The 23,273-nt window shown below is 35.5% G+C and overlaps 1 protein-coding gene and 1 long non-coding RNA gene across 3 annotated transcripts in view; one reads left to right on the top strand and one right to left on the bottom strand.

Annotated features, from left to right (window-relative positions):
• The window catches only part of LOC147833487 (uncharacterized), a 66,025-nt gene extending 46,574 nt beyond the window's left edge, over positions 1-19,451 (bottom strand). The window contains exons 1-3 of the long non-coding RNA XR_015512205.1: positions 19,369-19,451; positions 17,153-17,340; positions 10,104-10,280 (exon numbers count right to left, since the gene is read on the bottom strand). This is a non-coding gene — a long non-coding RNA (uncharacterized LOC147833487). The remainder of the gene's footprint in view (positions 1-10,103; positions 10,281-17,152; positions 17,341-19,368) is intronic.
• The window catches only part of ntrk1 (neurotrophic tyrosine kinase, receptor, type 1), a 60,068-nt gene that overhangs the window by 31,041 nt on the left and 5,754 nt on the right, over positions 1-23,273 (top strand). The window contains 9 exon segments of one of the 2 annotated variants that reach the window (NM_001446672.1): positions 271-603; positions 693-710; positions 3,971-4,023; positions 4,109-4,211; positions 10,145-10,309; positions 10,386-10,516; positions 12,569-12,741; positions 17,178-17,418; positions 19,417-19,575. In NM_001446672.1, coding sequence (NP_001433601.1) covers positions 271-603; positions 693-710; positions 3,971-4,023; positions 4,109-4,211; positions 10,145-10,309; positions 10,386-10,516; positions 12,569-12,741; positions 17,178-17,418; positions 19,417-19,575 — 1,376 coding nt within the window. 2 annotated transcript variants of the gene reach the window in all.

Here is a 23,273-nt window from a genome sequence, read left to right as displayed (position 1 = left end):
TTTATATAATAGCTGTGGTATAGCTATGGAATAACCTTTTTTTCTTTGAGTTTAAAACTTGAATTTTTATTACCTTGGCATTTAATATTGTGCATGTAATATACTTTTTTTTTTTTTTTTTTTGGATATTCCTTTCCTTTTCTTGGCTTATTTCTCTTTTATAGCACCATGGTCAACTGCTGTTTTGCTTATTGGTGCTTAATAAATGCATTAAAGGAAATATAATAATACTTACTGCACACACATGTAATCTCTCTGTCTGTGTTCCAGTTCCAGTGCGGATCATATATCTCAAGAACCCAGAGTCTCAACATCACTGGTGTTTCCCGTTCGCCGTAGACAGCAATCCTCCCGCCAGCATCAAATGGCTGTACAACAACATGCCTCTCACTGAGACCCGCTATGCCTACACTGAACTCATCAGAGACGTGTACGACGGCTCACAGCAACATGGCTGTCTGTTCCTTAACAAACCCACTCATCTCAACAACGGCAACTACACAATCATCGTGAGGAACAAACTGGGCAGAGACCAGAGAACAGTCCGAGCCAAGTTCATGGACAATCCTTTTGATCCCTCTGACCCGGAGGGCATCATCCCTGGTGAGGGCACTTCATCTAAATTATATTACACCAACTGTGTGGTGCATTAAGTAATTGTTTGTTGTATTCTCTCTCATTTCACATGCCAGTGCTCAATGACGACCCAAGTAAGTTACTCTGTATAAGGTTAAATGTCTAAATGTTGTTAAAAAGGGTAGTTCACCCAAAAACAAAAACACTGTCAACATTTATTCACCCTTAATGAGTTTTTTCTTCTTTGGAATAGAAAAGAGGATATAAAGTTGGAAACCTGTAACTATTCACTTTCATAGTATTTGTTTTTCCTATTATGGAAGTCAGTAGTATTAAGCAAGTTTTTTAGCATTCAGAAAATCTTATTTAGTGTTTAACAGGGGAAAGAAACTCAAAGGGCTTTAACATACACTCGGCACAATAAGGCTCAGGATGTGTTTGGTACGATTTTTTGCTATTTTCAGACCAGCGCAAAGTTATTTTAACATTTTGCGCCACGTTGTTTCAATAGCAAATTCATTTGCACCACTTTGTGGACTCATGGGTGTGCTGGTCTGAAAAGGAGGTGTGTTAAAGCGCGTTACTATTTTGAGGAACTAAAATAGACCACACCATTAACCAAAGCAGGTCTAAAATCCAGCGCAGAGCGCGTTGGTTATGCACATATGCAAGTCCAAACACACAGGATGTACAGCAATACACAAATATCTTTACATATGAAAATGTTACAACAATTATTATTTTCTACTTAAATATAAAAACCACTGCCTCCATATCTTCTTCATGCCGGGGGGATGTTTTCAGTTTATTTATGACTATCTGCTTTTGTATAATGTTATTATTATAAGCAGTATTATTTATTATATTCATATTTATATATTTGTTTAATAAAACAAGTTCAGATTTGTCCCCCTGTCAGGTTTTGGAGATGTATGCATCACCATATGGGGCATAAGAATAGGATGTGTGTTTGGATATAATTTTTTTTTAAGACCACACTTTGTTATTATTGATCATTTATTCATTCGCTGAAAGTTAGAACTGAATTTAGATAGATAAATAGTTTTATAACAAATGTTTGCGCTTAAAAAATTAAACATGTAAGCTAATGAATGTCTTCTGTGTAGTGCGTACAACAATGTTTCCTTACTCTTTACTTACTAAATGGAGTAAAGTAAAGAGTAAAAGACAAGAGAAAGTAAAGAGGCCGAATGATGGAGGCTTGTTCTTTATCCTCGTGCTGCAGGTGGTCTGTTTAACTGTTTTCTCTCTAGTGAAGTGTTGTCTTACAAAGACTGCCATGTAAATAGCAAATGCACAATTGCATGATGCAACTGACTCTTAAAGGGAATGGGAGATGTTAGACCATGCGTCAGAGTGCACAGAATGTTTTTCCATCTTCAAAATAGCAAAAGTGGATTCGGACACGTCCTTAATGCTTTTGCGCCATGCGCTTTACATTTTGCGCCTAGATCAGGGATGTCAACTTCAATTCCTGGAGGGCCGCAGCCCTGCACAATTTAGTTTTAACCCTGCTCCAACATACTTACCTGTAGGTTTCAAACAAGGCTGAAAGACTCAATTAGTTTGATCAGGTGTGTTTAAGTAGGGTTGGAACTAAACTGTACAAGGCTGCGGCCCTCCAGGAATTGAGTTTGACATCCCTGGCCTAGATCATTAAAATAGAGCCCATAAAGGTTTGAAACCACTTGAGGGTCAGTAAATAATGTGTAAACTTTCATTTTGGGATGAACTATCTCTTTAACTCATATTTATTTGTATTAAAATCCTTTTTTTTCTCATTTTTCTAATGCGAAAAAAAAATCTTTCTGAAGCAAGCTAAGAAAAAAATATAATTGTGAAATATACTAATATATATATATATATATATATATATATATATATATATATATATATATATATATATATATATATATATATATATATATATATAAATTTTTGTATTTATTTTTTGTTTAGTTTTAGACATGAAAAGTTCAGAAGCTTGGAAACATTGAGATTTCAAATATAAAGGTGATTTGCTGCTGTGTTATGATCAGTTATTGCTGGTGCTCAATCATCTTACATTTGAAATGTTTTATTTATGTCTCAAGTTTTATGACAATGCATTTACCATTTATGTTTAATTAATTTAATGATGAAAAAATATTTTATTTAATAGCATTTTTGAATGTCATTCTGAACATGGTTTCTTCTAAAAATAAAAATAAAGAGCCAAAAATGTTCGACATTGCTATAGTTTTTCTCAGTCGCTTTATTACATTTCTCAGATCTGAAATAAAATTTGCTAAACAGTAAGTGCATCTCGTGTACAAATAGGAAAACAGCATGGATTACCTGCAAAAGGCAGTCTCTTGCTCATAATCCTTAGTTCATCTCTCAAAACAACATTTCAGTGTTAATAACTTGTCAGTGACCTCAGAATGACTAGTCCTTGAGTCATTGTTACTTAGTCATGTTGTCAATATTACAGTGTACTCTGGAGAGGTCTTATGTAATCTATGCCAATTATTTTAGCCTATTTGTACTGTAATTTGTTGACGATCATGTCATTGTGATACAAAAAGGAAAAGACAGCACTGCATAGTGCAAAGTACAAACCTGAACACAGAACAATCTCTTTTGAGATGCACCTTCATTAGAAAATGTCAAGATTCATCTGGGAGAAATTAACTAATTGTAGACTGAATTAGATTAAAAGTCTAATGGAAATGTTTAGGAAAATACACTATGAGAGAAATGTTGACAACTTGTTCAGCCATTTTGCATGTAAATACTTGCCATGAAAGATTAAATGCTGTGGGGGGTGAGACTACTCAACAGAGACCAATATAATGCATTTTGATCAACATGACATAAGCAATTAATAACGTAGGAAACATCAGAGAATTGCACATAATCCTTTGTATGGATGTACAAAAGCAATTGCAGCTCGTTCAAAGGAATGAGAATCTGCTTTTTTGATGTGCACAAGTGACGCAGTGGTCTGAAGACTGAGCAGGTAGTTTTGAGAATCTTAGAAATGTACCAAAACCACTGAGAAAAACTGCAATAGGAATTTTTTTCTTGAAAAGCAGATCATCGTATTAAAATGATATCTGATGGATCACGTGACATTGTATTTATGATGCTGAAAATTCTCCCTTGAATCACAGGAATAAATTACAGGCTGAAATATATTTACATGTATTTACACTGTCTTTTTAAATTGAAATAATATTTCACAAAATTACAGTTTTTACTTTTTGATCAAATAAATGCATCTTTTAATAAAAAGACAATTTTTCTTCCAAAAACAACTTATAATTTCATGCAGCATGTGTAAATATTATTTATTAAAGTAACATTTCATTAAATGCTTCCACATTAGCAGCTCCCACTAACCAATCAACGGAGACGGAGAAAATAGAGAGCAGAGTGTTTGGGGTAAGAGACGAGTCACAGAAAATGTATAACCTTTTTTTTTTTATATCTCTTCTCAATCTAATTTTGTCTATCTGCATGTCCACAGGTGTCAGTAGCTGTGGGCCTCGCTGTGTTTGCGTGCACATTTCTGCTCATCATGGTTGTTGTCATTAATAAATGTGGACAGCACTCCAAGTTTGGCATCCACCGTAAGTTTTTCTAACAAAATACAGGCTTAAATGTCTAAATAAAATCATAATCTTTTTATATTCTCAATGCATGTCCCTGGTTTAATTGTGCATGTCGTTCCAATTTATCTTCTACATTTTTTGCACATGACACAACTTTTTCTTTATATTTCTTAAAATGTTCTTATGGTCTACTCTACACACTGAAGGGAAAATATATTCGTTATGATTGATTGATTATTTTTTCTTTTATATGTGTCAATATTCCATTTCAGATGGAAATCATCCTACTGAAAAAAACGTCTGCAGCAACTGCCGGTTCATGCAAACACAGTTGATTTCAAAATTATTAGCCCCTCTGTATATATATTTTTTTCCAAAATTTCTGTTTAGCGGACAGAAGATTTTTTTTTAGCACATTTCTAAACAGTTTTAATAAATGCTTTATAATAACTGAATTATTTTATCTTTGCCATGATGACAGTACATAACATATTACTATATAGTTTCCCAGATGCTAGTATTCAGCTTAAAGTGACATTTAAAGGCTTAACTGGGTTAATTAGGCAAGTTGAGGTAATTAGGCAAGTCATTGTATAACGATGGTTTGCTCTGTAGACAATCAAAGTCTTCTAATAAAATTGACCTTATTAGTTTTTTAAAAATTCAAAAACTGCTTTTATTTTAGCTGAAATAAAACAAATAAGACTTCCTTCAGAAGAAAAAATATTATCAGACATACTGTGAAAAATCCCTTGCTATTAAACATCACTTGGGAAATAGTTGAAAAAGAATTCAAAGGAGTCATTTCAGTGACTGACAATTCATAGAAGGGCCTTTTTAACATTCAAGCACAAGAAAAAAAGTGACGTAATTGATGCATCTTAGGACAACAGACCTGATGTTTACATTTCAAGCATTACCCGTGATAAGGCGAATCAGCACGTTTATTGCTTTACACAGCTGCTAAAATATATCTGTGCCTGATTAGATAAGCATTTTGACATTTAAGTCATAATAATAGTCATAATAATGATAATAATAAATATTATTATTCTGTCCCTACCAATTTTTGCTTCACTAAAAGTTTATAGCACAAGAAGAGCAGAAACTATGAGTAACTATACTGACTTATGAAATAATATCTCAGAAATAATATCAGTATTGATAGCCCCGCCCTAAAGCCATTCCATGTGACCAGAAGTGAAAAAAGTAGTTTCGAGGGAGGAGGAAAGGTTATGGTATTTGATTAAAGATTATGATGCTAAATTAGTTTTTACAAAATATTGACATGCACAGATACGTCATTTATAAGAAGCACTACTATACACTCACCGGCGACTTTATTAGGTAAACCTGTCTAACTGCTTGTTACTGCAAATTTCTAATCAGCCATTTACATGGCAGCAACTAAATGCATTTAGGCGTGTAGGCATGGTCAAGACGATCTGCTGCAGTTCAAACCGAGCATCAGAATGGGGAAGAAAGGGGATTTGAGCGACTTTCAATGTGGCATGGTTAGTTAGTGCCAGACAGGCTGGTCTAAGTATTTCAGAAACTGCTGATGTACTGGGATTTTCACGCACAACCCTCTGTAGGATTCACAAAGAATGGTCTGAAAAAGAGAAAATATGCAGAAAGCGGCAGTTCTGTGGGCACAAATGCGTTGTTGATGTTGATGTGGTTAGAGGACAATGGCCAGACTGGTTCCAGCTGATAGAAAGGCAACAGTAACTCAAATAACCACTTGCTACAACAGAGGTATGCAGAAGAGCATCTCTGAACACACAACATGTCCAACCTTGAGGCGGATGGGCTACAGCAGCAGAAGACCACATCGTGTTACACTCCTGTCAGCTAAAAACAGGAAATAGGCTACAATTCACAAATGCTCACCAAAAATGGACAATAGAAGATTGAAAAAACGTTGCCTGGTCTGATGAGTCTCAAGTTCTGCTGTGACATTCAGATGGTAGGGTTAGAATTTGGGGTCAACAACATGAAAGCATGGATTCATTCTGCCTTATATCAACGGTTTAGGCTGGTGGTGGTGGTTTAATGGTGTAGGGGATATATTCTTGGTACACTTTGGGCACCAATTGATCATCATGTCAATGCTACAGCCTACCTAGTATTTGAGTATTGTTGCTGACCATGTTCATCCCTTTATGACCACAGTGTACCTTTCGTCTGAATGGTTACTTCCAGCAGGATAACGTGCCATGTCATAAAGCGCAAATAATCTCAGACTGGTTTATTTCCCATTATCGGGTTGCAGCTGGAAGGGCATCTGCTGTGTAAAACATATGCTGGATTAATTGGCGGTTCATTCCGCTGTGATGACCCCTCATAAATAAAGGGACTAAGCCAAAAGAAAATGAATGAATGAATAAATTTCCTTTTATGGACCCTTTTCACATTTCTCTCAGAAGCAGAAGTCATCATAGTTGGAAAACTCAGAGCGCAGTAAATGGGAGAGTACAACAATCATTTTTTGCTGTCCTATTTGCCGAAATAATAAAAGAAAAACTTCACAATGGTGTTCTTAAGACTTTCAGAAAAAAAGAAATTAAATAGTGTGAGACTGATAACGGCAGCCAGAAGAGAAAACAATGTCAAATTTATCATCTCGCCTCCATAGATGCTGCATTACAAACACCTCGCATAATGCCGAGTTCAGACTGCATGATTTTCAAAGTAGTGGTGTCACAGATGTTTTCACACTGCATGACTATTTGGGCTAGCGTTTCGTCGCTGCTTTGTTTACACTGCAAGATGGATTGGCGACAGGGGCTTTCTCATTGCATGACTTTACAATAGGAAGAATCGCCGACAACTTCGTCCAATCCACGTCTCACAGCTATTATGTGCATAATGAGAAAGAAGCCTTTAATGGGGTAGAAAATGTACATATTTGCTCACCTGGGTTTGAAGGAAATTAGCAATTTCTCCTCAACTTTTTTTTTACTTTCTGTATGAAACGTCAAACAGACACGGGTGCTCTTGTCAAACCTCCACTAGTTTTTTCTCCATTTCTTGGCTCCAAATAAACTGAAAAGGAGCGCTTTTAACTTCTCCCCTAGCCTCCCGCTGGCCTGCAGGTACACACACAAGTGAATGCTGCTCTCTCATTGGCTGTAGTTGATCGCCGATGTTATTTTCAGTCAAAACTCATTTCACACGGCATAATTTGAATCGCCAATAGCTCCAGATATTCAGCACGACAAACATCTCACAGGCATTAGCGACTCATCTGCGAGTCTCTCAGACCACGTCTTTGATAGTTCATTACAAAATTATTGGTCCTTGTAAGTATTTTTTAACGGATTTGGCTAAGGGAGCTCTTAAAAACACGTCTTACTCCGTCCTCGCTCAGTGGCGCCCCCGTCTTTGATAGTTCATACTGTGTGATTGTCACTCACGTGCACGAGCACCGATTTGCCTGTGATTTCAGGCATTTGTTGGCGATTTCTCAAAACCTGTCTGGGCTAAAATCATGCAGTCTGAACTCGGCATAAGTGGTATTTTGTTTTTGTAATTTAATGCAAATATGATTTAATGCATACACAAATGCATATAAATATACATAAAAATCTAAATATTAAAAACTTTCAAGGATTTAAGATGCTGATGACCGTTAAACGCGTCATAACAGTCTTGTGAAAACATTGGAACAGCACTAGAGTGATACAATAATTGAATGAACTATCCCTTTAAACAAGCCAGAGACAGCGCAATCACAGCCCATGCTAAAAAAAAAAAGCGACTTCTCCATTATTATTTTGGAGTTCCACAGGAGGCATTGTGTTTCTTTTAAGTAATGCACAAAAAAGGCAGCAAAATACGGTCTCTTGGAAGCTGTAACTTTGTACAGTGTCAGCCTAACAGCTCGGCAAAGTGCTGCCAGGTCTTAATTACAGCATGCAAAGTAAATAGCATCGGGAGCCCCAGCCGCGAGCGAGCCATTAAAGAAGAGTGATGGAGCCAGGCTTTTCAGGTCCACTCGCTCCGTTCACAAAGTGCCTAAGTGGACCTGATTGCCTCCCTCCCCTCTCGCCCTCTATTCCCTGCGTTCCTCTTCTCTGCCCAGTCTGGGGTCTCTCTGTGGTTATAGCTTGAGTGGATTTCGTGATTTGTAGGAGAAGCTTTTTGCGTTTAATTCCGCTTCCTAAAACTGGGATCAAGTCAACAATCTGCTGGGTGTCTGTTTTGTCAGTGTGTGCGCTTGTTGTCAGTTTTAGATAACACTCAGTTCGTGCTGTTTGTTAAGGCAAGCATCACTCGTACTGATTCTCGCACTTATAGGGTTAGCCATCTGAACTAAATCCTAACCTCAAGTGTTAAATTACACTATGTAATCATTTGCGCCACATGATACCTCCAATCCTGCAGCTTGCTGAGGAAAGTTGTGTGACTACTTTTCTCCTTAAACCAGGGCTTTGTAATCTTCTAGAAGCCGCAGATGCCCAGATATAATCGTCCTTATGCTGTTTTTTGATTCATGAACACACAATATTTAATATTAATATTCAACTAATATTAGAATTCTGTGTGGAGTTGGCATGTTCTTCCCGTGTTTACATGGGTTTCCTCCGGGTGCTCTGGTTTCCCTGAAAGTAAAAAGACATGTGGTATAGGTGAATTGGGGTAGGCTAAATTGTCCCAGGTGTATGTGTGTGAATGAGGGTGTATGGATGTTTCCCAGTGATGGGTTGCAGCTGGAAGGGTATCCACTGCGTATAGCATATGCTAGATAAGTTGTCGGTTCATTCCACTATGGCGACCCCAGATTAATAAAGGGACGAAAAAAAAAAGAATAAATGAATGAATGTCTCTAAGGCGGCGCAATGGTGCAGTGGGTAGCGCTGTTGCCTCACAGTAAAAAGGTTGCTGGTTTGAGGCTCGGCTGGGTCAGTTGGCACTTCTGTGTGGACTTTGCATGTTCTCCCCGTGTTCTTCCCTGGTTTCCCCCACAAGTCCAAAGAGGACCCAAATCCCAGTGATTTTGAGGCCTACCGCAACATAACATAGGAGTGCAGTTTCCCCCACCCTCCGAACTGATTGACAGGCACCATGTTTCTATGATAACATGTATACACATGTCCACAAAACTTATTTTGCAAAGAAACTTTTAATTAAAACTTTGTTCCAACTCTGTGATTTTATAAGTTTAAAAGTTTTTAAAACAAAGAATGTTTGTAATAAAGACAGCAAAATTGCCATGTAATTCTTAACCGCTATAATCACCACGGCCGCATGGTTACAGTAAACACTAATATGTGTGTGTGTGTGCATGTGTGTACTGCAACCGGTATTTGTGTGTGATTCATTTCAGAAAGGCTTGAATAAACTCCAACACAAATACATAAAAAAAAAAACTTACTTGGTATTTTTGACTAATGAGCTGTATTTCAGTTTTTAAGTGTCTGTCTCTATCACTGACTGCTGTTTATCTGCTATAAGGCAACAAAAGCAGACATGCAAGAGGAAACGGTGGGCAGGAAGAAGCAGCTTATTTACATTTAAAGCCACATGCTACAAAAACAGCTTCATTGTCCTCAGACACAAAAATCAGCAGATACTGGAAGCTATAATAAATAATCTGATAGAAATTTTGAGCTGAACCTACAGACATTTTCTGGAGCCACCAAAGGTTTATTTCACATCTTGTAAAGGGGTAAAATAGATGCCCTTTAAGATTTTTTTTAGATATTTGGATTAGAAAAAGACAAAAACTGTAAGTGTTTTTTTTTTTTTTCTGCAGTGCTTGATCTACATTTTTTGGTTTCACCAAGATCTAAATGAGAGTGCTCACACTTATTGCTAACTGAACTTATTATTAACTGAACCTATTCTGCCAATTGTGAACACAACTTTTACAGATGTGGTAGGGAAAAATAAAATATGCCATACCGGAGCTTTTTCGGAACCACTTATTCTCTGTGCATCCACAGGTTCATCAGTTCTGGGCACCGAGGATGATCTGGCAGTGTCTCTCCGCTTCATGAACTTCGGTGCTAGTCCTCCATCTTCAGATGATGGCACACTGGATTCTGGCTTGTCCAGTTTTGTGGAGAACCCGCAATATTTCTGTGGCATTATCAAAGATAAAGACATGTGTGAGTGTCTAACAATCACATGACAGCACACAAGTTATTTAGCATGTTGATTGAAAGCCGTTGTTTCTTTCTGCAGGTGTTCAGCACATTAAAAGAAAAGACATTGTTTTGAAGTGGGAACTGGGTGAAGGAGCTTTTGGCAAGGTTTATCTGGCTGAATGTGCCAATCTCTGTCCTGATACTGACAAGATGCTGGTTGCTATCAAGGTATGATTGTGCTTTGAGTTTTCAAGACACCATTTACTCACTCACTCACTCACTCTCTCACTCACGTGGTTCCAAACCTTTAGTTTCTTTATTCTGTTAAACAAAAAAGAAGATATTTTGAAAAATGCTGGAAACTGGTAACCATTGACTTCCATGATAGGAAAAACAAATGCTATGGAAGTTCAATTTCAATTCATTTTTATTTCTATAGCGCTTTTTGTGCCAAAGCAGCTTAACTACCGTCTACAGTTGATTTTGATATTCTGGGAATTATAAATTGTCCAGATTTCAATCTTGTTTTGTGTTCAACAGAAAAAAAGAAAGTTAAAAAAGTTTTGGAATAAATGGAGGGACAGTAAATGACGACAATATTTTCATTTTTGGGTGAACCATCCATTTAAATGTATTTAAAGACATTTTATGTGATATTTTTAGCTATTTGAGTGAAATTAAAACATTAGATTTTTGGTTACACTTGACAATATTGTTAGATTAAGCATTTGATGATGATATGAACAACAAGCATCATAAAACGCTTATTTTTCTAAACATGCTTGATAAGACTTCGTTTATAAGCTAGTGCTACACTGAATTTCAATAAAATGTGCGAAAGTAAAAAAAAATTTGAAAAAAAAACCTCAAAGCAGGTAAACATGCGCAGTAATGCAGAAAAAAATACAGTTTTATTGTTTTGATGCTTGAAATCTTTGTTGACTTTGAACGAAACAAAATAATTTAAAAAAATTACAAAATATATAAATATTTTTAAAAAATTATATTTTTTATAAAAAATAAATATAATTTTAAATATCCATGTAATATTACATAAATAATACTAAAACAGATATGTATGCTGCAAAAGATAAATCCAGATTGAGTGCAATGCAAAAATAAAGAGAAATTGAATTGAACTAAAAAAGGAATGCAATTAAATAGTAGTGCTGCATAACATAATGTTTCAGCATCGATATCGCAATGTGCGCATCTGCAATAGTCACAACTCAAGATATGCAGTGTTTAACTATAATTAGTCTGAATTATAGTTGACCAGGTGCCACAGAACACATCTGATTTGTAGAGTCATTGCTAGGTTTAATTATAGTAGAGTGAAAGTTTATCATTTGCATGTTTTTAAGACCTTTGACTGAGCATTTTTAAACAATGTACGGAGGTGTAAAAAAATTTAAAAAAAATTTTTTTTTAAACTATTTATATGATTTATGCATCAGAAAAAAACAGAAACTTTTAAACTTAGAATTTTTGTCTTGTTTCTAGTACAAATATTTACATTTCAAAGCAAAATAAGATAATTTAATTATTAAATTGGCAGAAAACGTGAAAGCAATAAGAAACAAGACAAATCAATTAGTTTTTTGCATCATGATTGTTCAATTTCTGTACCTGAATGCTGTTAGACTCCCCTGAAGACCGTCAAATAGAGCTATTCAAACCATCTTGTGAAACTGTACTTGTACTGCTGTGTTTATTGCAGAAAAATAAAATACCACGACATCAGATTTTTTCAATATCGTGCAGCCCTATTAAATGGCATTAAAATTAAGGTAAAATAAAATGGGTCAATTAAAAAAATAATAATAAGTATGCATCATACATGAACTATTGCTCACTAATGTAAAGGTGTAACAAATCTCCAAAAATTTATTGTTTTTAATTATTTACACGATTTATGAAAAAAAAGCTTAGAAAACTTAAAAACTTTTAAACTTTGAGTTTTTGTCTTGTTTCTAGTACAAATATTTACATTCAAATTCAATTTCTGTACCTGAATGCTGTTACTCCCCTGAACACCGTCAAATACAGCTATTTAAATCATCTTGTGAAACTGTATTTATATCGAAGTGTTTGTTGCAGAAAAATAAAATACAGCAATATCAGATTTTTCCAATATTGTGCAGCCCTATTAAATGGCATTAAAATGAGAGGCAAAATACAATGGTCGGTTTAAAAAAAAACAACAATTAAGCATCATGTATCAACGGCTTTTCACTAATTTTGAACATCTGATTAATTCTAAGTATCTTTCATGTGTAGACTTTGAAAATAGCCAATGAGTCCACCCGGCAGGACTTCCAGCGCGAGGCTGAGCTGCTCACGGTGCTTCAGCACGAACACATTGTGCGCTTCTACGGTGTGTGCGCAGACGGAGAACCCCTGGCCATGGTGTTTGAGTACATGCGACACGGAGACCTCAACCGCTTTCTAAGGTCAGTCTAATAACCAGCAGCCACTCACAATGAATTAACTACAGTGGCAGCAATGCGGCGTAGCGGTCGAAAACTGACCAACTAAAAGAGACCTCGGAGAAAGAGCTTCAATTTGCTGTCCTAGGAAAACCTCAGAAACACAAACACATGTTTTTGTTTGGATGGATATGGCATAGAGCGTCTGTGAAATTACAGTAGTAGAGAAAAGAACGTTTTAAGGTGTCATGAACTGCATTTTCAGGTCCTTTGAGGAAGATTTACAGTGTAATGTGATTTTTTTATTACATGAAAAAATTCATCATTTAGATCTTATAGCGTATTTTATATCTTGAGCCTAATATTTTGAAGCCCTATGTTTTAATAGGTGATAGATTTGGATATTTAAATAATAAAGGAATGCTGCTTTGATGTACGTTGAAAACATCTGGCTCTATTTTAATGATCTGGGGATGGTTAAAAGGCCATGATGGCCATGAGGCCAGTGAGCAAATTTGGCCATGCGGCCAGGGCTAAACCCCTATTCTTTTTTTTTTTTTATTGACCACAGAGAGTCAAGACATCAGTTTAACGTTCATCCGAAAGACGGTGCTCACTGAGCAGTATAGAGTCCCTATCAATATACTGAGGCATTAGGACCCACGCAGACCACAGGTTGAGCGCTCCCCCTGCCGGCCTCACTATTTTAAGAACCAAAGTGTTCAAAAGTTTTCGATTCACTTAAAAAAAAAAGACCTTTTCTTCTTGTTCAAAACACTTATTTAAAATCAGGGGGAAACAACTAAATTCTCAAGGTTTTGGGGGGTGGAAAAATTAATTGTTTTGTGTCAATCCATTTAAATTTGTAAAAATGATTAAGTTAACTTAATTGATTTGTGAATGCAGCATTTTTTTACAGTGTATGCAAATCCAGTGGTCACAAGCCTTTTTAACCCAAGATCCCTAAACTCGGCATTGCTGAACCCATCAAAAAAACTCAACTGAAAAATAAAGCTACATTTAAAATTTATATTTCCAGCTGGAGACATTTAATTTAACATTTTTAACAATGTTAAAGCACTAGTTTGACCTACTTTAATCTGTTTAATTGATACAACCCCAATTGACATGTTGGCACCCACTGCAAAACTATTAGCCAGTCATACTAATGGGCATTTACTTCTGGGTCTACTGTCTGCTATATGTTTTTTTTAATTTAAGTTATTAGAGTGCTCAAAATAGGACAGAAATTAGCGCATTACCCCTAAATAATGATTTTATTTACTGTATGATAACTTTATAAATGGAGCCCATAGAACAGTTAAATGTGTTTTTAAAGCACTTTTCGACCCTGTAAGTCATGCCAAGACAAAAGAAGAAACAAGCCAGCTTGGCAGCTTTGTTTCAACAAAAGTTTTTTTTTTTAAATCAGTAATTATCTGAAGTCAGAAACTTGTCACATGATGTCAAAAAAATGAAGGTAAATTTGATTCATCAATCTATTAACATTTAAAAGGGCCGTTATGGGCCGTTAAGGGGTTACGGTGGCAGGACAGATTGACCGGTGCTCCATATGGTATACCCATAGTGGTACCCATAGGTACACCTCACAGCAAGAAGCTGATTTGAGCCCCGGCAGGGTCAGTTAGCATTTCAGTGAGGAGTTTGCATGTTCTCTCCGTGTTCACATGGGTTTCCTCCAGGTGCTACTGTTTCCCCCGAAGTCCAACGACATGCACCGTAGGTGAACTGAATTAATTAAATTGTCCGTAGTGTTTGAGTGTGTGTGTGAATGCGAAAGTGTATGGGTATTTTCCAATGCTGGAATGCAGCTGAAAGGGCATCCGGAATAGTTGGTGGTTCATTCTGCTGTAGCACCCCCTGATAAATAAGCCACTAAGCTAAAGGAAATGAATTAAATAATTGGATGCTTGGAGTTTGTCATTGGTGGATCTAATGTGATCGACAGGTTGAGCCCATAATTATGTCAATAAATACATCATCAGTAAAGACTAAATGTGGTTAAAGATGGAGGAAAACAAATAATATTCATTTTAAATGACACTTAAATTTTACAGTGACTAATAATCTTGCTTGCAAGTCAACTTTTGGTCTTTCAAGTTACATCCATATCCAAAAATGTAACCGCATTCACATCTACTGAGCCAAACCTTCAAGCTGAAATGCGAATCCTGTTTTTGCGATGCTCCAGTCTTAATTAAGACATAAAGTTGACTGAAGTATGAAGTGGCTGATGAGAGACTGACTGGCCATATGTCCCAGCACAGCTGAGTCTCGGTGCGTAAAGATCCAGTCTGTTTGCCAGGTGGTTTGCTGGGGCCAGATTGGGAGTGGGGACATGTGAATGTTTGAGGGGGAGATGAAATCGCATTTTCACGTGTATGGATGTGGCTCCAGTCTCAGTTTCCAGCTGTCCCATCCTGCCACCTGCCTGATAAACTAATAGGATCACACGCTAAACCTCAGAGAGAGTTTGGATGCTTATATTAGGATGAATGGAGACAGTGGTTTGCACATTGAGGCCTGACATGCAAGGCAATGGTGAGCTATGGTGCGTCTGCTGTCATTTAGCAGATGTTTTCTTTCCAAAAGAGACTTGCAGGACTACAAAGAGACTCTGGAGTTAGTTAGAAATCATTAAAGTATAAATCATGCATCACAGATTGTGTTCAAATGTGTTCAGAATGGATATTGATGATTGAAAACCGTCAAATGCTTATAAGTAGCCAACAATTAAAAATAAGATGTATTTTTTAGTTTTGTGCAAAAACATGCCACACATTCATTAAACTTCCATTCATTTAAAACCTTGCTAACTTTATAAGTGGACCCCATAGAAAAAATATGTATGTGTGTGTGTGTTTAAGCACTTCATGTCCCCTGTAAGTCATGTAAAGACAAAAGAAAAACAAGCTAGCTTGGCAGATTGTTTTTGAACCAGTGGGGATGATCTGAAGTCTGAAACCTGTTTTTAGAGTAGAATGAACTCTGATATGTCCAAAATATTAAGGGAAATTTGATTTCTCATTACATAAACATTTGGTAGGCCCGCTCTATTGTTACTAGTTGAAGTCATGTTAAATAGTTGAAGTTGCAATATGTATCCAAGTTAAACAGCTTCAACATATGGCAAACATTCATTAGGCTAGCAATATAGTCCTAAAACCTGGCATAAATGTGTGTCTTTAGTTATTTGATCGTAGGTGGCCAGCAAAGATGCAGTATTGTTTCCACCTTGAAAACACATGCATTTAAATGGATCAATTTTGACTGCATGAATTTGGATTTTATTAGTTAGGTTTCCATTCAAAGATGTGAATTATATGTAGGTGTAAAACTGAAGTATTGTATAAAACATTTGCAAATAAAGTACCCTTTCCTCTTTCTTTCCCATTAAGTCAAAAACAATCATCTCTTCCTGATAAATAGGAGCCAAATATAATTCACAAATGCAATATGCAGCTGAGAAGTCACAATGGGTATTTTTTTATATAGTGGATTACACTACCTGACAAAAGTCTTGTGTTAGATTCCAATTGTAAGAGCTAAAAATCCAAAACAAAAAATCTTTTGGAAAAGTGGCGAAAGGTGGATTTACCAATAATCATCTGTCGAACTGAATCCCAATCATCACAAATACTGCAGAAAACCTATTGGAACTTGCGTGAACCCAAGATTCTCACAGAATTCAGTCAAGTTTGGTGAAGGAAAAATCATGGTTTGGGGTTACTTTCAATATGGGGGTGTGTGGGAGATCTGCAGAGTGGATGGCAACATCAACAGCCTGAGGTATCAAGACATTTATGCCGCCCATCACATTACAAACCACAGGAGAGGGCAAATTCTTCCGCAGGATAGCGCTCCTTCTCATACTTCAGCCTCCACATGTAAGTTCTTGAAAGCAAAGAAGGTCAAGGTGCTTCAGGATTGGCCATCCCAGTCACCAGACATGAACATTATTAATAATGTCTGAGGTAAGATGGACGAGGCATTGAAGATGAATCAAAAGAATGTTGATGAACTCTGGGAATCCTGCAAGAACGCTTTCTTTGCCATTCCAGATGACTTTATTAATAAGTTATTCGAGTCTTGCAGAAATGTATGGTTGCAGTCCTCCAAGCTCATGGGAGTCATTGACAATATTCATTCTGTTTCCACTGCAGCATGACTTTATATTCTATACTGTACATTATTTCTATTAAGTGAACAGACTTGTCCAAGCAAAGTCAGACCTTACTGTCTTAAATAAAAAAAAAAATTAAATCAAGGCATGATCATTTTTATTTTGGTTAAATAAGCATATTCTAGAGGCCTTTGCCTTTCATATAAACCACTTCAGATACCAAACGATGTATGCCATTCTGAACACATCCAAACTCTCCTTCTGTACATATACAGAGCAGCTGTAACATACTGTAATGCGTGTTGTTTTTGTACAGGGCTCACGGTCCCGATGCTCGTATATTAGATGAGATGAAGGTTCCTCCGATGGGTCAGTTGACTCTACCTCAGATGCTCCACATTGCCGCTCAGATCGCCTCAGGAATGGTGTACCTGGCGTCCCTTCATTTTGTCCACAGAGACCTGGCCACAAGGAACTGTCTAGTGGGAGAAGGGCTGGTAGTGAAGATCGGGGACTTTGGGATGTCAAGAGACATTTACAGTACTGACTACTACAGGGTAAAAACATACAACACATTATTACAGCTAAGATATAATTCTCAAATGATCTACCAGTTTTGTGGTATAGGTCTATAGTGTATACATAATCCTTTTACATTGAATCCTTTTATACTTTTTTCCCTCTTTCTGTTTAAAGGAGAGAAGATTTTTTTCAACACATTTCTAACTCATTTCTAATGACGGATTTTTTTTTTCTTTGCCATGATGACAATAAATTATATTTGACTTGATATTTTTTAAGACACTAGTATTCAGCTTAAAGTGACATTTAAAGGCTTAACTAGGTTGATTAGAACCGTGCTTAATGGGGCTAATAATATTGACCTTAAAATGTTTTTTAAAAAAAAGTAAAACTGCTTTTATTCTAGCAGAAACAAAAGAATTGGGACTAAATTATTATAGGAAATACAGGGGGAAAATCACCTTGTGCTGATAAACAAATTTTAGGAAATATATATATAAAAAAAAAAAAGCATTTACAAGAGGGCTGATCATTTTGAATTCAACTGTATATTGATTTAAAAATAATTAATCATCAATTATTAAGATTCAGCTATCAGATTTGCTATATTTTCAATAAAACAACTGTCAATCAAATATTTTCCAAATTGAATAATATTTAATGCCAAAAATTAAACACCAAAATAATCAAGAAAATAATTAATTATACACAACAAAATATTAATTTTCTTCTTGTTTCAAGCCACATATAAAAAAATTAAATCAAGAAGCATTTTTAAGAAAAATACACAACATTGTTTTGTTTTTAGAAATAAGAAGTCAAAATTAAGAGACTTTTTCTTAAAAACAAGCTAAATTATCTGTCAGTGGGACAAGTAAAAGCATCTTTTATTTTAAACTGGATAAATCAATTGTTATTTTTGAGTTTTCATATGAAAATGTTTTGTTGATTATGATTAAATGTATTTGTGTTCGAATAAATATTTTAAGAGTTGATTATACTGTTCGAAATAAATCAAATCTTAAAACCAAAAACAAGTTTATTTTATTCATCCCACTGGCAGATAAGTTAGCTTATTTTCAGAAAAAAAATCACTTGAATTGGACTTAATATCTCTGAAAACAAAACCATATTTTATACTTGTTTAGAGAATGCTTCTTGATTTAAGATTTTTTAGTTGTTTGGACTAGAAACAAGACAATAAAATAATTAATTATTTTGATAACACTTCATTAACTATTATTAATTAGTTGCTTATCACACTGTAAAACCCAACAGTCAACTTTATCAAGTGAAATGGGTGTAGTTAACTCAAAATTGACTGAAAGTTTCATTTGAAGAGTAATGAGAGTTGAAGGTAATGAGTTCATTAAATAGCTCATTGCTTCAACTTAAATGGAGTAAGTTCACAGAACTCATATAGATAAGTTTAACTCAAATGGTTAGTGGCAATCGGTTTCCTCTTAACTTGTTTGGTTTTACAGTACTCAGCGGGTTTGAGTTCTCTTCATGTATTGGGTTTTACTGTGCTCAAATTGCTTCATTTACTCAAATGGATTAAGTTCACAGCACTCATTAGGATTAGTTTTTTAACTTAAAAAGTTTGTTGCAATCAGTTTCATAACATTAACTTATCGGGTTTTACAGTGCATGCATACAGCTATCATACTGCCTGTAAGTACTTATAAACTGCATATTAATAAAAACATGTCTAATTTCGCACAATTATACTCTACATCTCTAATACCTAAACTCTACTACAACAACTACATTAATGGAATATGTTGTTTACTAAAGGAAATGCTTTCGTTTTTACACTAAAAACATTTTTTAGCTGCTTGTTCAAACTACTTATTTATAATGAGCTGAATCAACAATTCTTAAGGTTTTTGTTGAAAACTTAATTATTTTATGTTCAATCAACTTAAATTTGTAGCAACAATGAAGTTAACAGTTTACAGTGTAGTAAATATGTGTATATTTACCCTCTGCAGAGATGTTTGGTTGTGATTTGTCCTCATTTACATCCTCAGGTCGGAGGCAGGACGATGCTGCCCATTCGCTGGATGCCACCGGAAAGCATTATGTACAGGAAGTTCACCACAGAGAGTGACATCTGGAGCTTCGGAGTCGTTTTGTGGGAAATCTTCACCTATGGCAAACAACCCTGGTATCAGCTATCCAACAGTGAGGTACATTACCTTATTTGTTTTCATTTATTTCTGCTATATTCATTCATCCATTTTATTATATTTGTCAATGTCAAAATATATTATTTTGAGTTTCACTGAAAAATAAAAATCTCACAGGTTTAGAACAAAAAGATGTATATTTTTTGTTTATCCATCCTATATTAATCAGAATTTTATCAGTTTTTAAGGTGTTTTTTTTTTTTTGAGGTGTAAAATGATCGCACACATCAAAAAGTAAATCTTAGGTTTAGAACAAGAAGATAAAATAATTTTGTTCCTATTTATGCTACCTTAATCTGCATTTTTTGTGGGGTTTTTTTCCTGTTTTTTGGGGGAATAAAAAATTATCATATATCAAATTTAAAATTTAAAACAAAAAAAAGATATAATAAATATTTTTTACACTACATTAATCAGATTTTTTGTGCTGTTTTTTTTCTTTTTTTTTGGAGAATTAAAAAAAACATAAAACATAAAAATATACATTTATGTATAAAAATATACATAAAACATACATAAAAATATATCTTTTGTGTTTCAGTGAGAAAAAAAATCTAAAGTTTAGAACAAAAATATAATTTTTTGTTTTTGTTTATTAATGCATTATTTCTGAATTTTATTATAATTTAGCTTTTTTTGGAGGAACATACACTCATTGGCCACTTTATTAGGTACATCTTACAAATACTGGGTTGGACCCTCATTTGCTATAATCCTTTGTGGCATAGATTCAACAATGTACTGGAAATATTCTTGAGATTTCGGTCCATATTGACATGATGGCATCACGCAGTTGCTGCATATTTATCGTCTGCACATCCATGATGCAAATCTGCCGTTCCACCACATCCCAAAGTTGCTCTATTGGATTGAGATCTGGTGACTGTGGAGGTCATTTGAGTACAGTGAACTCATTGTCATGTTCAAGAAACCAGTCTGAGATGATTCTCACTTTATGACATGCTGCGTTATCCTGCTGAAAGTAGCCATCAGAAGATGGGGACACTGTGGTCATAAAGGGATGGACATGGTCAGCAACAATACTCAGTAGGCTGTGACACGATGCTCAATTGGTACTAATGGGCCTAAAGTGTGCCAAAAAGTATCCCTCGCACCATTACACCACCACTACCAGCCTGAACTATTGATGCAATACAGGATGGATCCATGCTTTCATGTTGTTGATGCCAAATTCTGACCCTTACCATCCGAATGTCGCAGCAGAAAAAATGCTAGCCTCAGTTTCCTGTTTTAAGCTGACAGGAGTGGCACCCGTTGTGGTCTTCTGCTGCTGTAGCCCATCTGCCTCAAGGTGCCCATCTGCCTCAAGGTTGGATGTGTTGTGCATTTAGAGATGCTCATCTGCATTCCTCTGTTGTAACAAGTGGTTATTTAAGTTACTGTTGCCTTTCCATTAGCTGGAACCAGTCTGGCCATTCTCCTTTGACTTCTGGCATCAACAAATCATTTGCGCTTACGGGATATTTTCTCTTTTTCAGACCATTCTCTGTAAACCCAAAAGATGGTTGTGCGTGAAAATCCCAGTAGATCAGCAGTTTCTGAAATACTCAGATCAGTCCGTCTGGCACAAACAACCATGCCACATTAAAAGTCACTTAAATTACCTTTCCCCCCGTTCTGATGTCTGGTTTGAACTGCAGCAGATCGTCTTGACCATGTCTACATGCTTAAATGCTGCCATGTGATTGGCTGATTAGAAATTTGCGGTAAAGAGCAGTTGGACAAGTGTAACTTATAAAGTGGCCAGTAAGTGTAAATATGATCATACAGTGTGTCCTTTTAAGTTTCACTGAAAAACAAAAATCACGTAGGTTTAGAACAAAAAGATATAATAATTTTGTTCCTGTTCATGCGACTTTCATCAAAATTGTATTATTAATATTATCCTCTTTTTTTGGACGAATAAAAATTGATAATACATCCAACCATGTACTTTTTTATTTCACCAAAAAATAAAAATAAATAAAAATCACACAGGTTAAGAACAACAGCAAATGAATTTTCATTAGTCAGTAAGCGATTTCAGTAAGGTTTACCAGCAGTGACAGGAGAGATTGAATCTGTCTGAAGGCATCAGTGCTGGTCAGTGAGTTAAAAAAGCAAACAGACACAGAGCTATTCCCAAACCTTCATCCTGATGCCAACATCCATTTTGGATCAGACTGTGCTCTTAAGCACTTATGATGAGCAAGTGGATCAATAGATTTTTTTGGATCCAGACCGCTCAGATTAGGCACCAAAAAGTGGACTCTGGTGCGACCACAACTGCACTATTATGCTGGAGAAGCCTCTCTTCTTTCAGCAGAGAGGTAGATCGCTTTCCTGCCGACTCGATTTTAATCCCATTAAAGCTCATCTTCGCCTTGGGCCGACGTTGTTTAACCTCGTTAACCTAATCCATCCCAAGCCCTGATGGACACAGCTAATTATGGCCAGTCTAATTGTATGGGACGGAGACGGATTGTGGGTGAATTTCCATCTGTGAGGACGGGGGGGTGCCAGACTCTCAGAAGGGGTCAATGGGAATTTTTGTTAATTTATTGCAGTGATTGAAAGCCCATTTGAGAATGATGTTGTGTGGTGCTGACAGCCTCTTCACCTCATTGGATTAAGAGGCAACGCTATAAGAGCTTGAAGTCAATGGCGTTTTTTAAATAGAAACTAGAAATAGCCTTGTAGAGAATGAGTGATTCTTTACACTCACGTGCCGACTATAGAAACGAGAGTAAAATCTCATTTATTTTGATTTTCAGTTAGTATAAAATACACGTGTATATATTGTATATACAAGTCAAAATTATTAGCCCTCCTGTGATTTATTTATTTATTTATTTTTTTCAAATATTTCACAAATGATGAAATACAGAGCAATGAATTTTTCACAGGATTTCCTAAAATATTTTTTCTTCTGAAGGAAGTCTTATTTGTTTTATTTTGGCAAATAAAACTTTTTAAAAAAATCTATTTTAAGGTCAATATTATTAGCCACCTTAAGCATTTTTTTCGATGGTCTATCGTTATACAATGACTTGCCTAATTACCCTGACCTGTCTAATTAACCTATAGTAGCTAAGCCCTTAAATGTCACTTTAAGCTGTATAGAGGTGTCTTGAAATAAATCAGTTATTAGAAATGAGTTATTAAAACTATTATGTTTAGAAATGTGTTAAAATGATCTTCTCTCCGATAAAATCTAGCACTGAAAATCTACATTTGAATATCTGTTTTCTTTGTGGGAATGTTTGTATAATAATCTTTAAGGAAAAAGTAAGTAAACAAAACAAAGCAAATAAATAAATAAATAAATGAAGTCAAAATTATTAGCCCCCCTTTGATTTTTTTTCTTTTATAAATATTTCCAAAATAATATTTTTCTCTTTTAGAGAAAGTCTTTGTTTTACTTTGGACTAGAATAAAAGCAGTTTTACATTTTTTAAACACCATTTTAAGGACAAAATTATTAGCCCCTTTAAGCTACATATTTTTTTCGACAGTCTAAAGAACAAACCATCATGATACAATAATTACCCTAACCTGCCTAGTTAACGTAATTACACTAGTTAAGCCTTTAAATGTCACTTTAAGCTGTATAGAAGTGTCTTGAAAAAGATCTAGTCAAATATTATTTACTGTCATCATGGCAAAGATAAAATAAATCATCTATTAGAAATGAGTTA

Source organism: Danio rerio, chromosome 16 (genome assembly GCF_052040795.2).
Source record: "Danio rerio strain M-AB ecotype USA chromosome 16, GRCz13ab, whole genome shotgun sequence".
NCBI classification, from domain to species: Eukaryota; Metazoa; Chordata; class Actinopteri; order Cypriniformes; family Danionidae; genus Danio; species Danio rerio.
The sequence above is the reverse complement of the archived record's forward strand: the minus strand, read 5'-3'. Positions and strand labels throughout refer to the sequence as shown.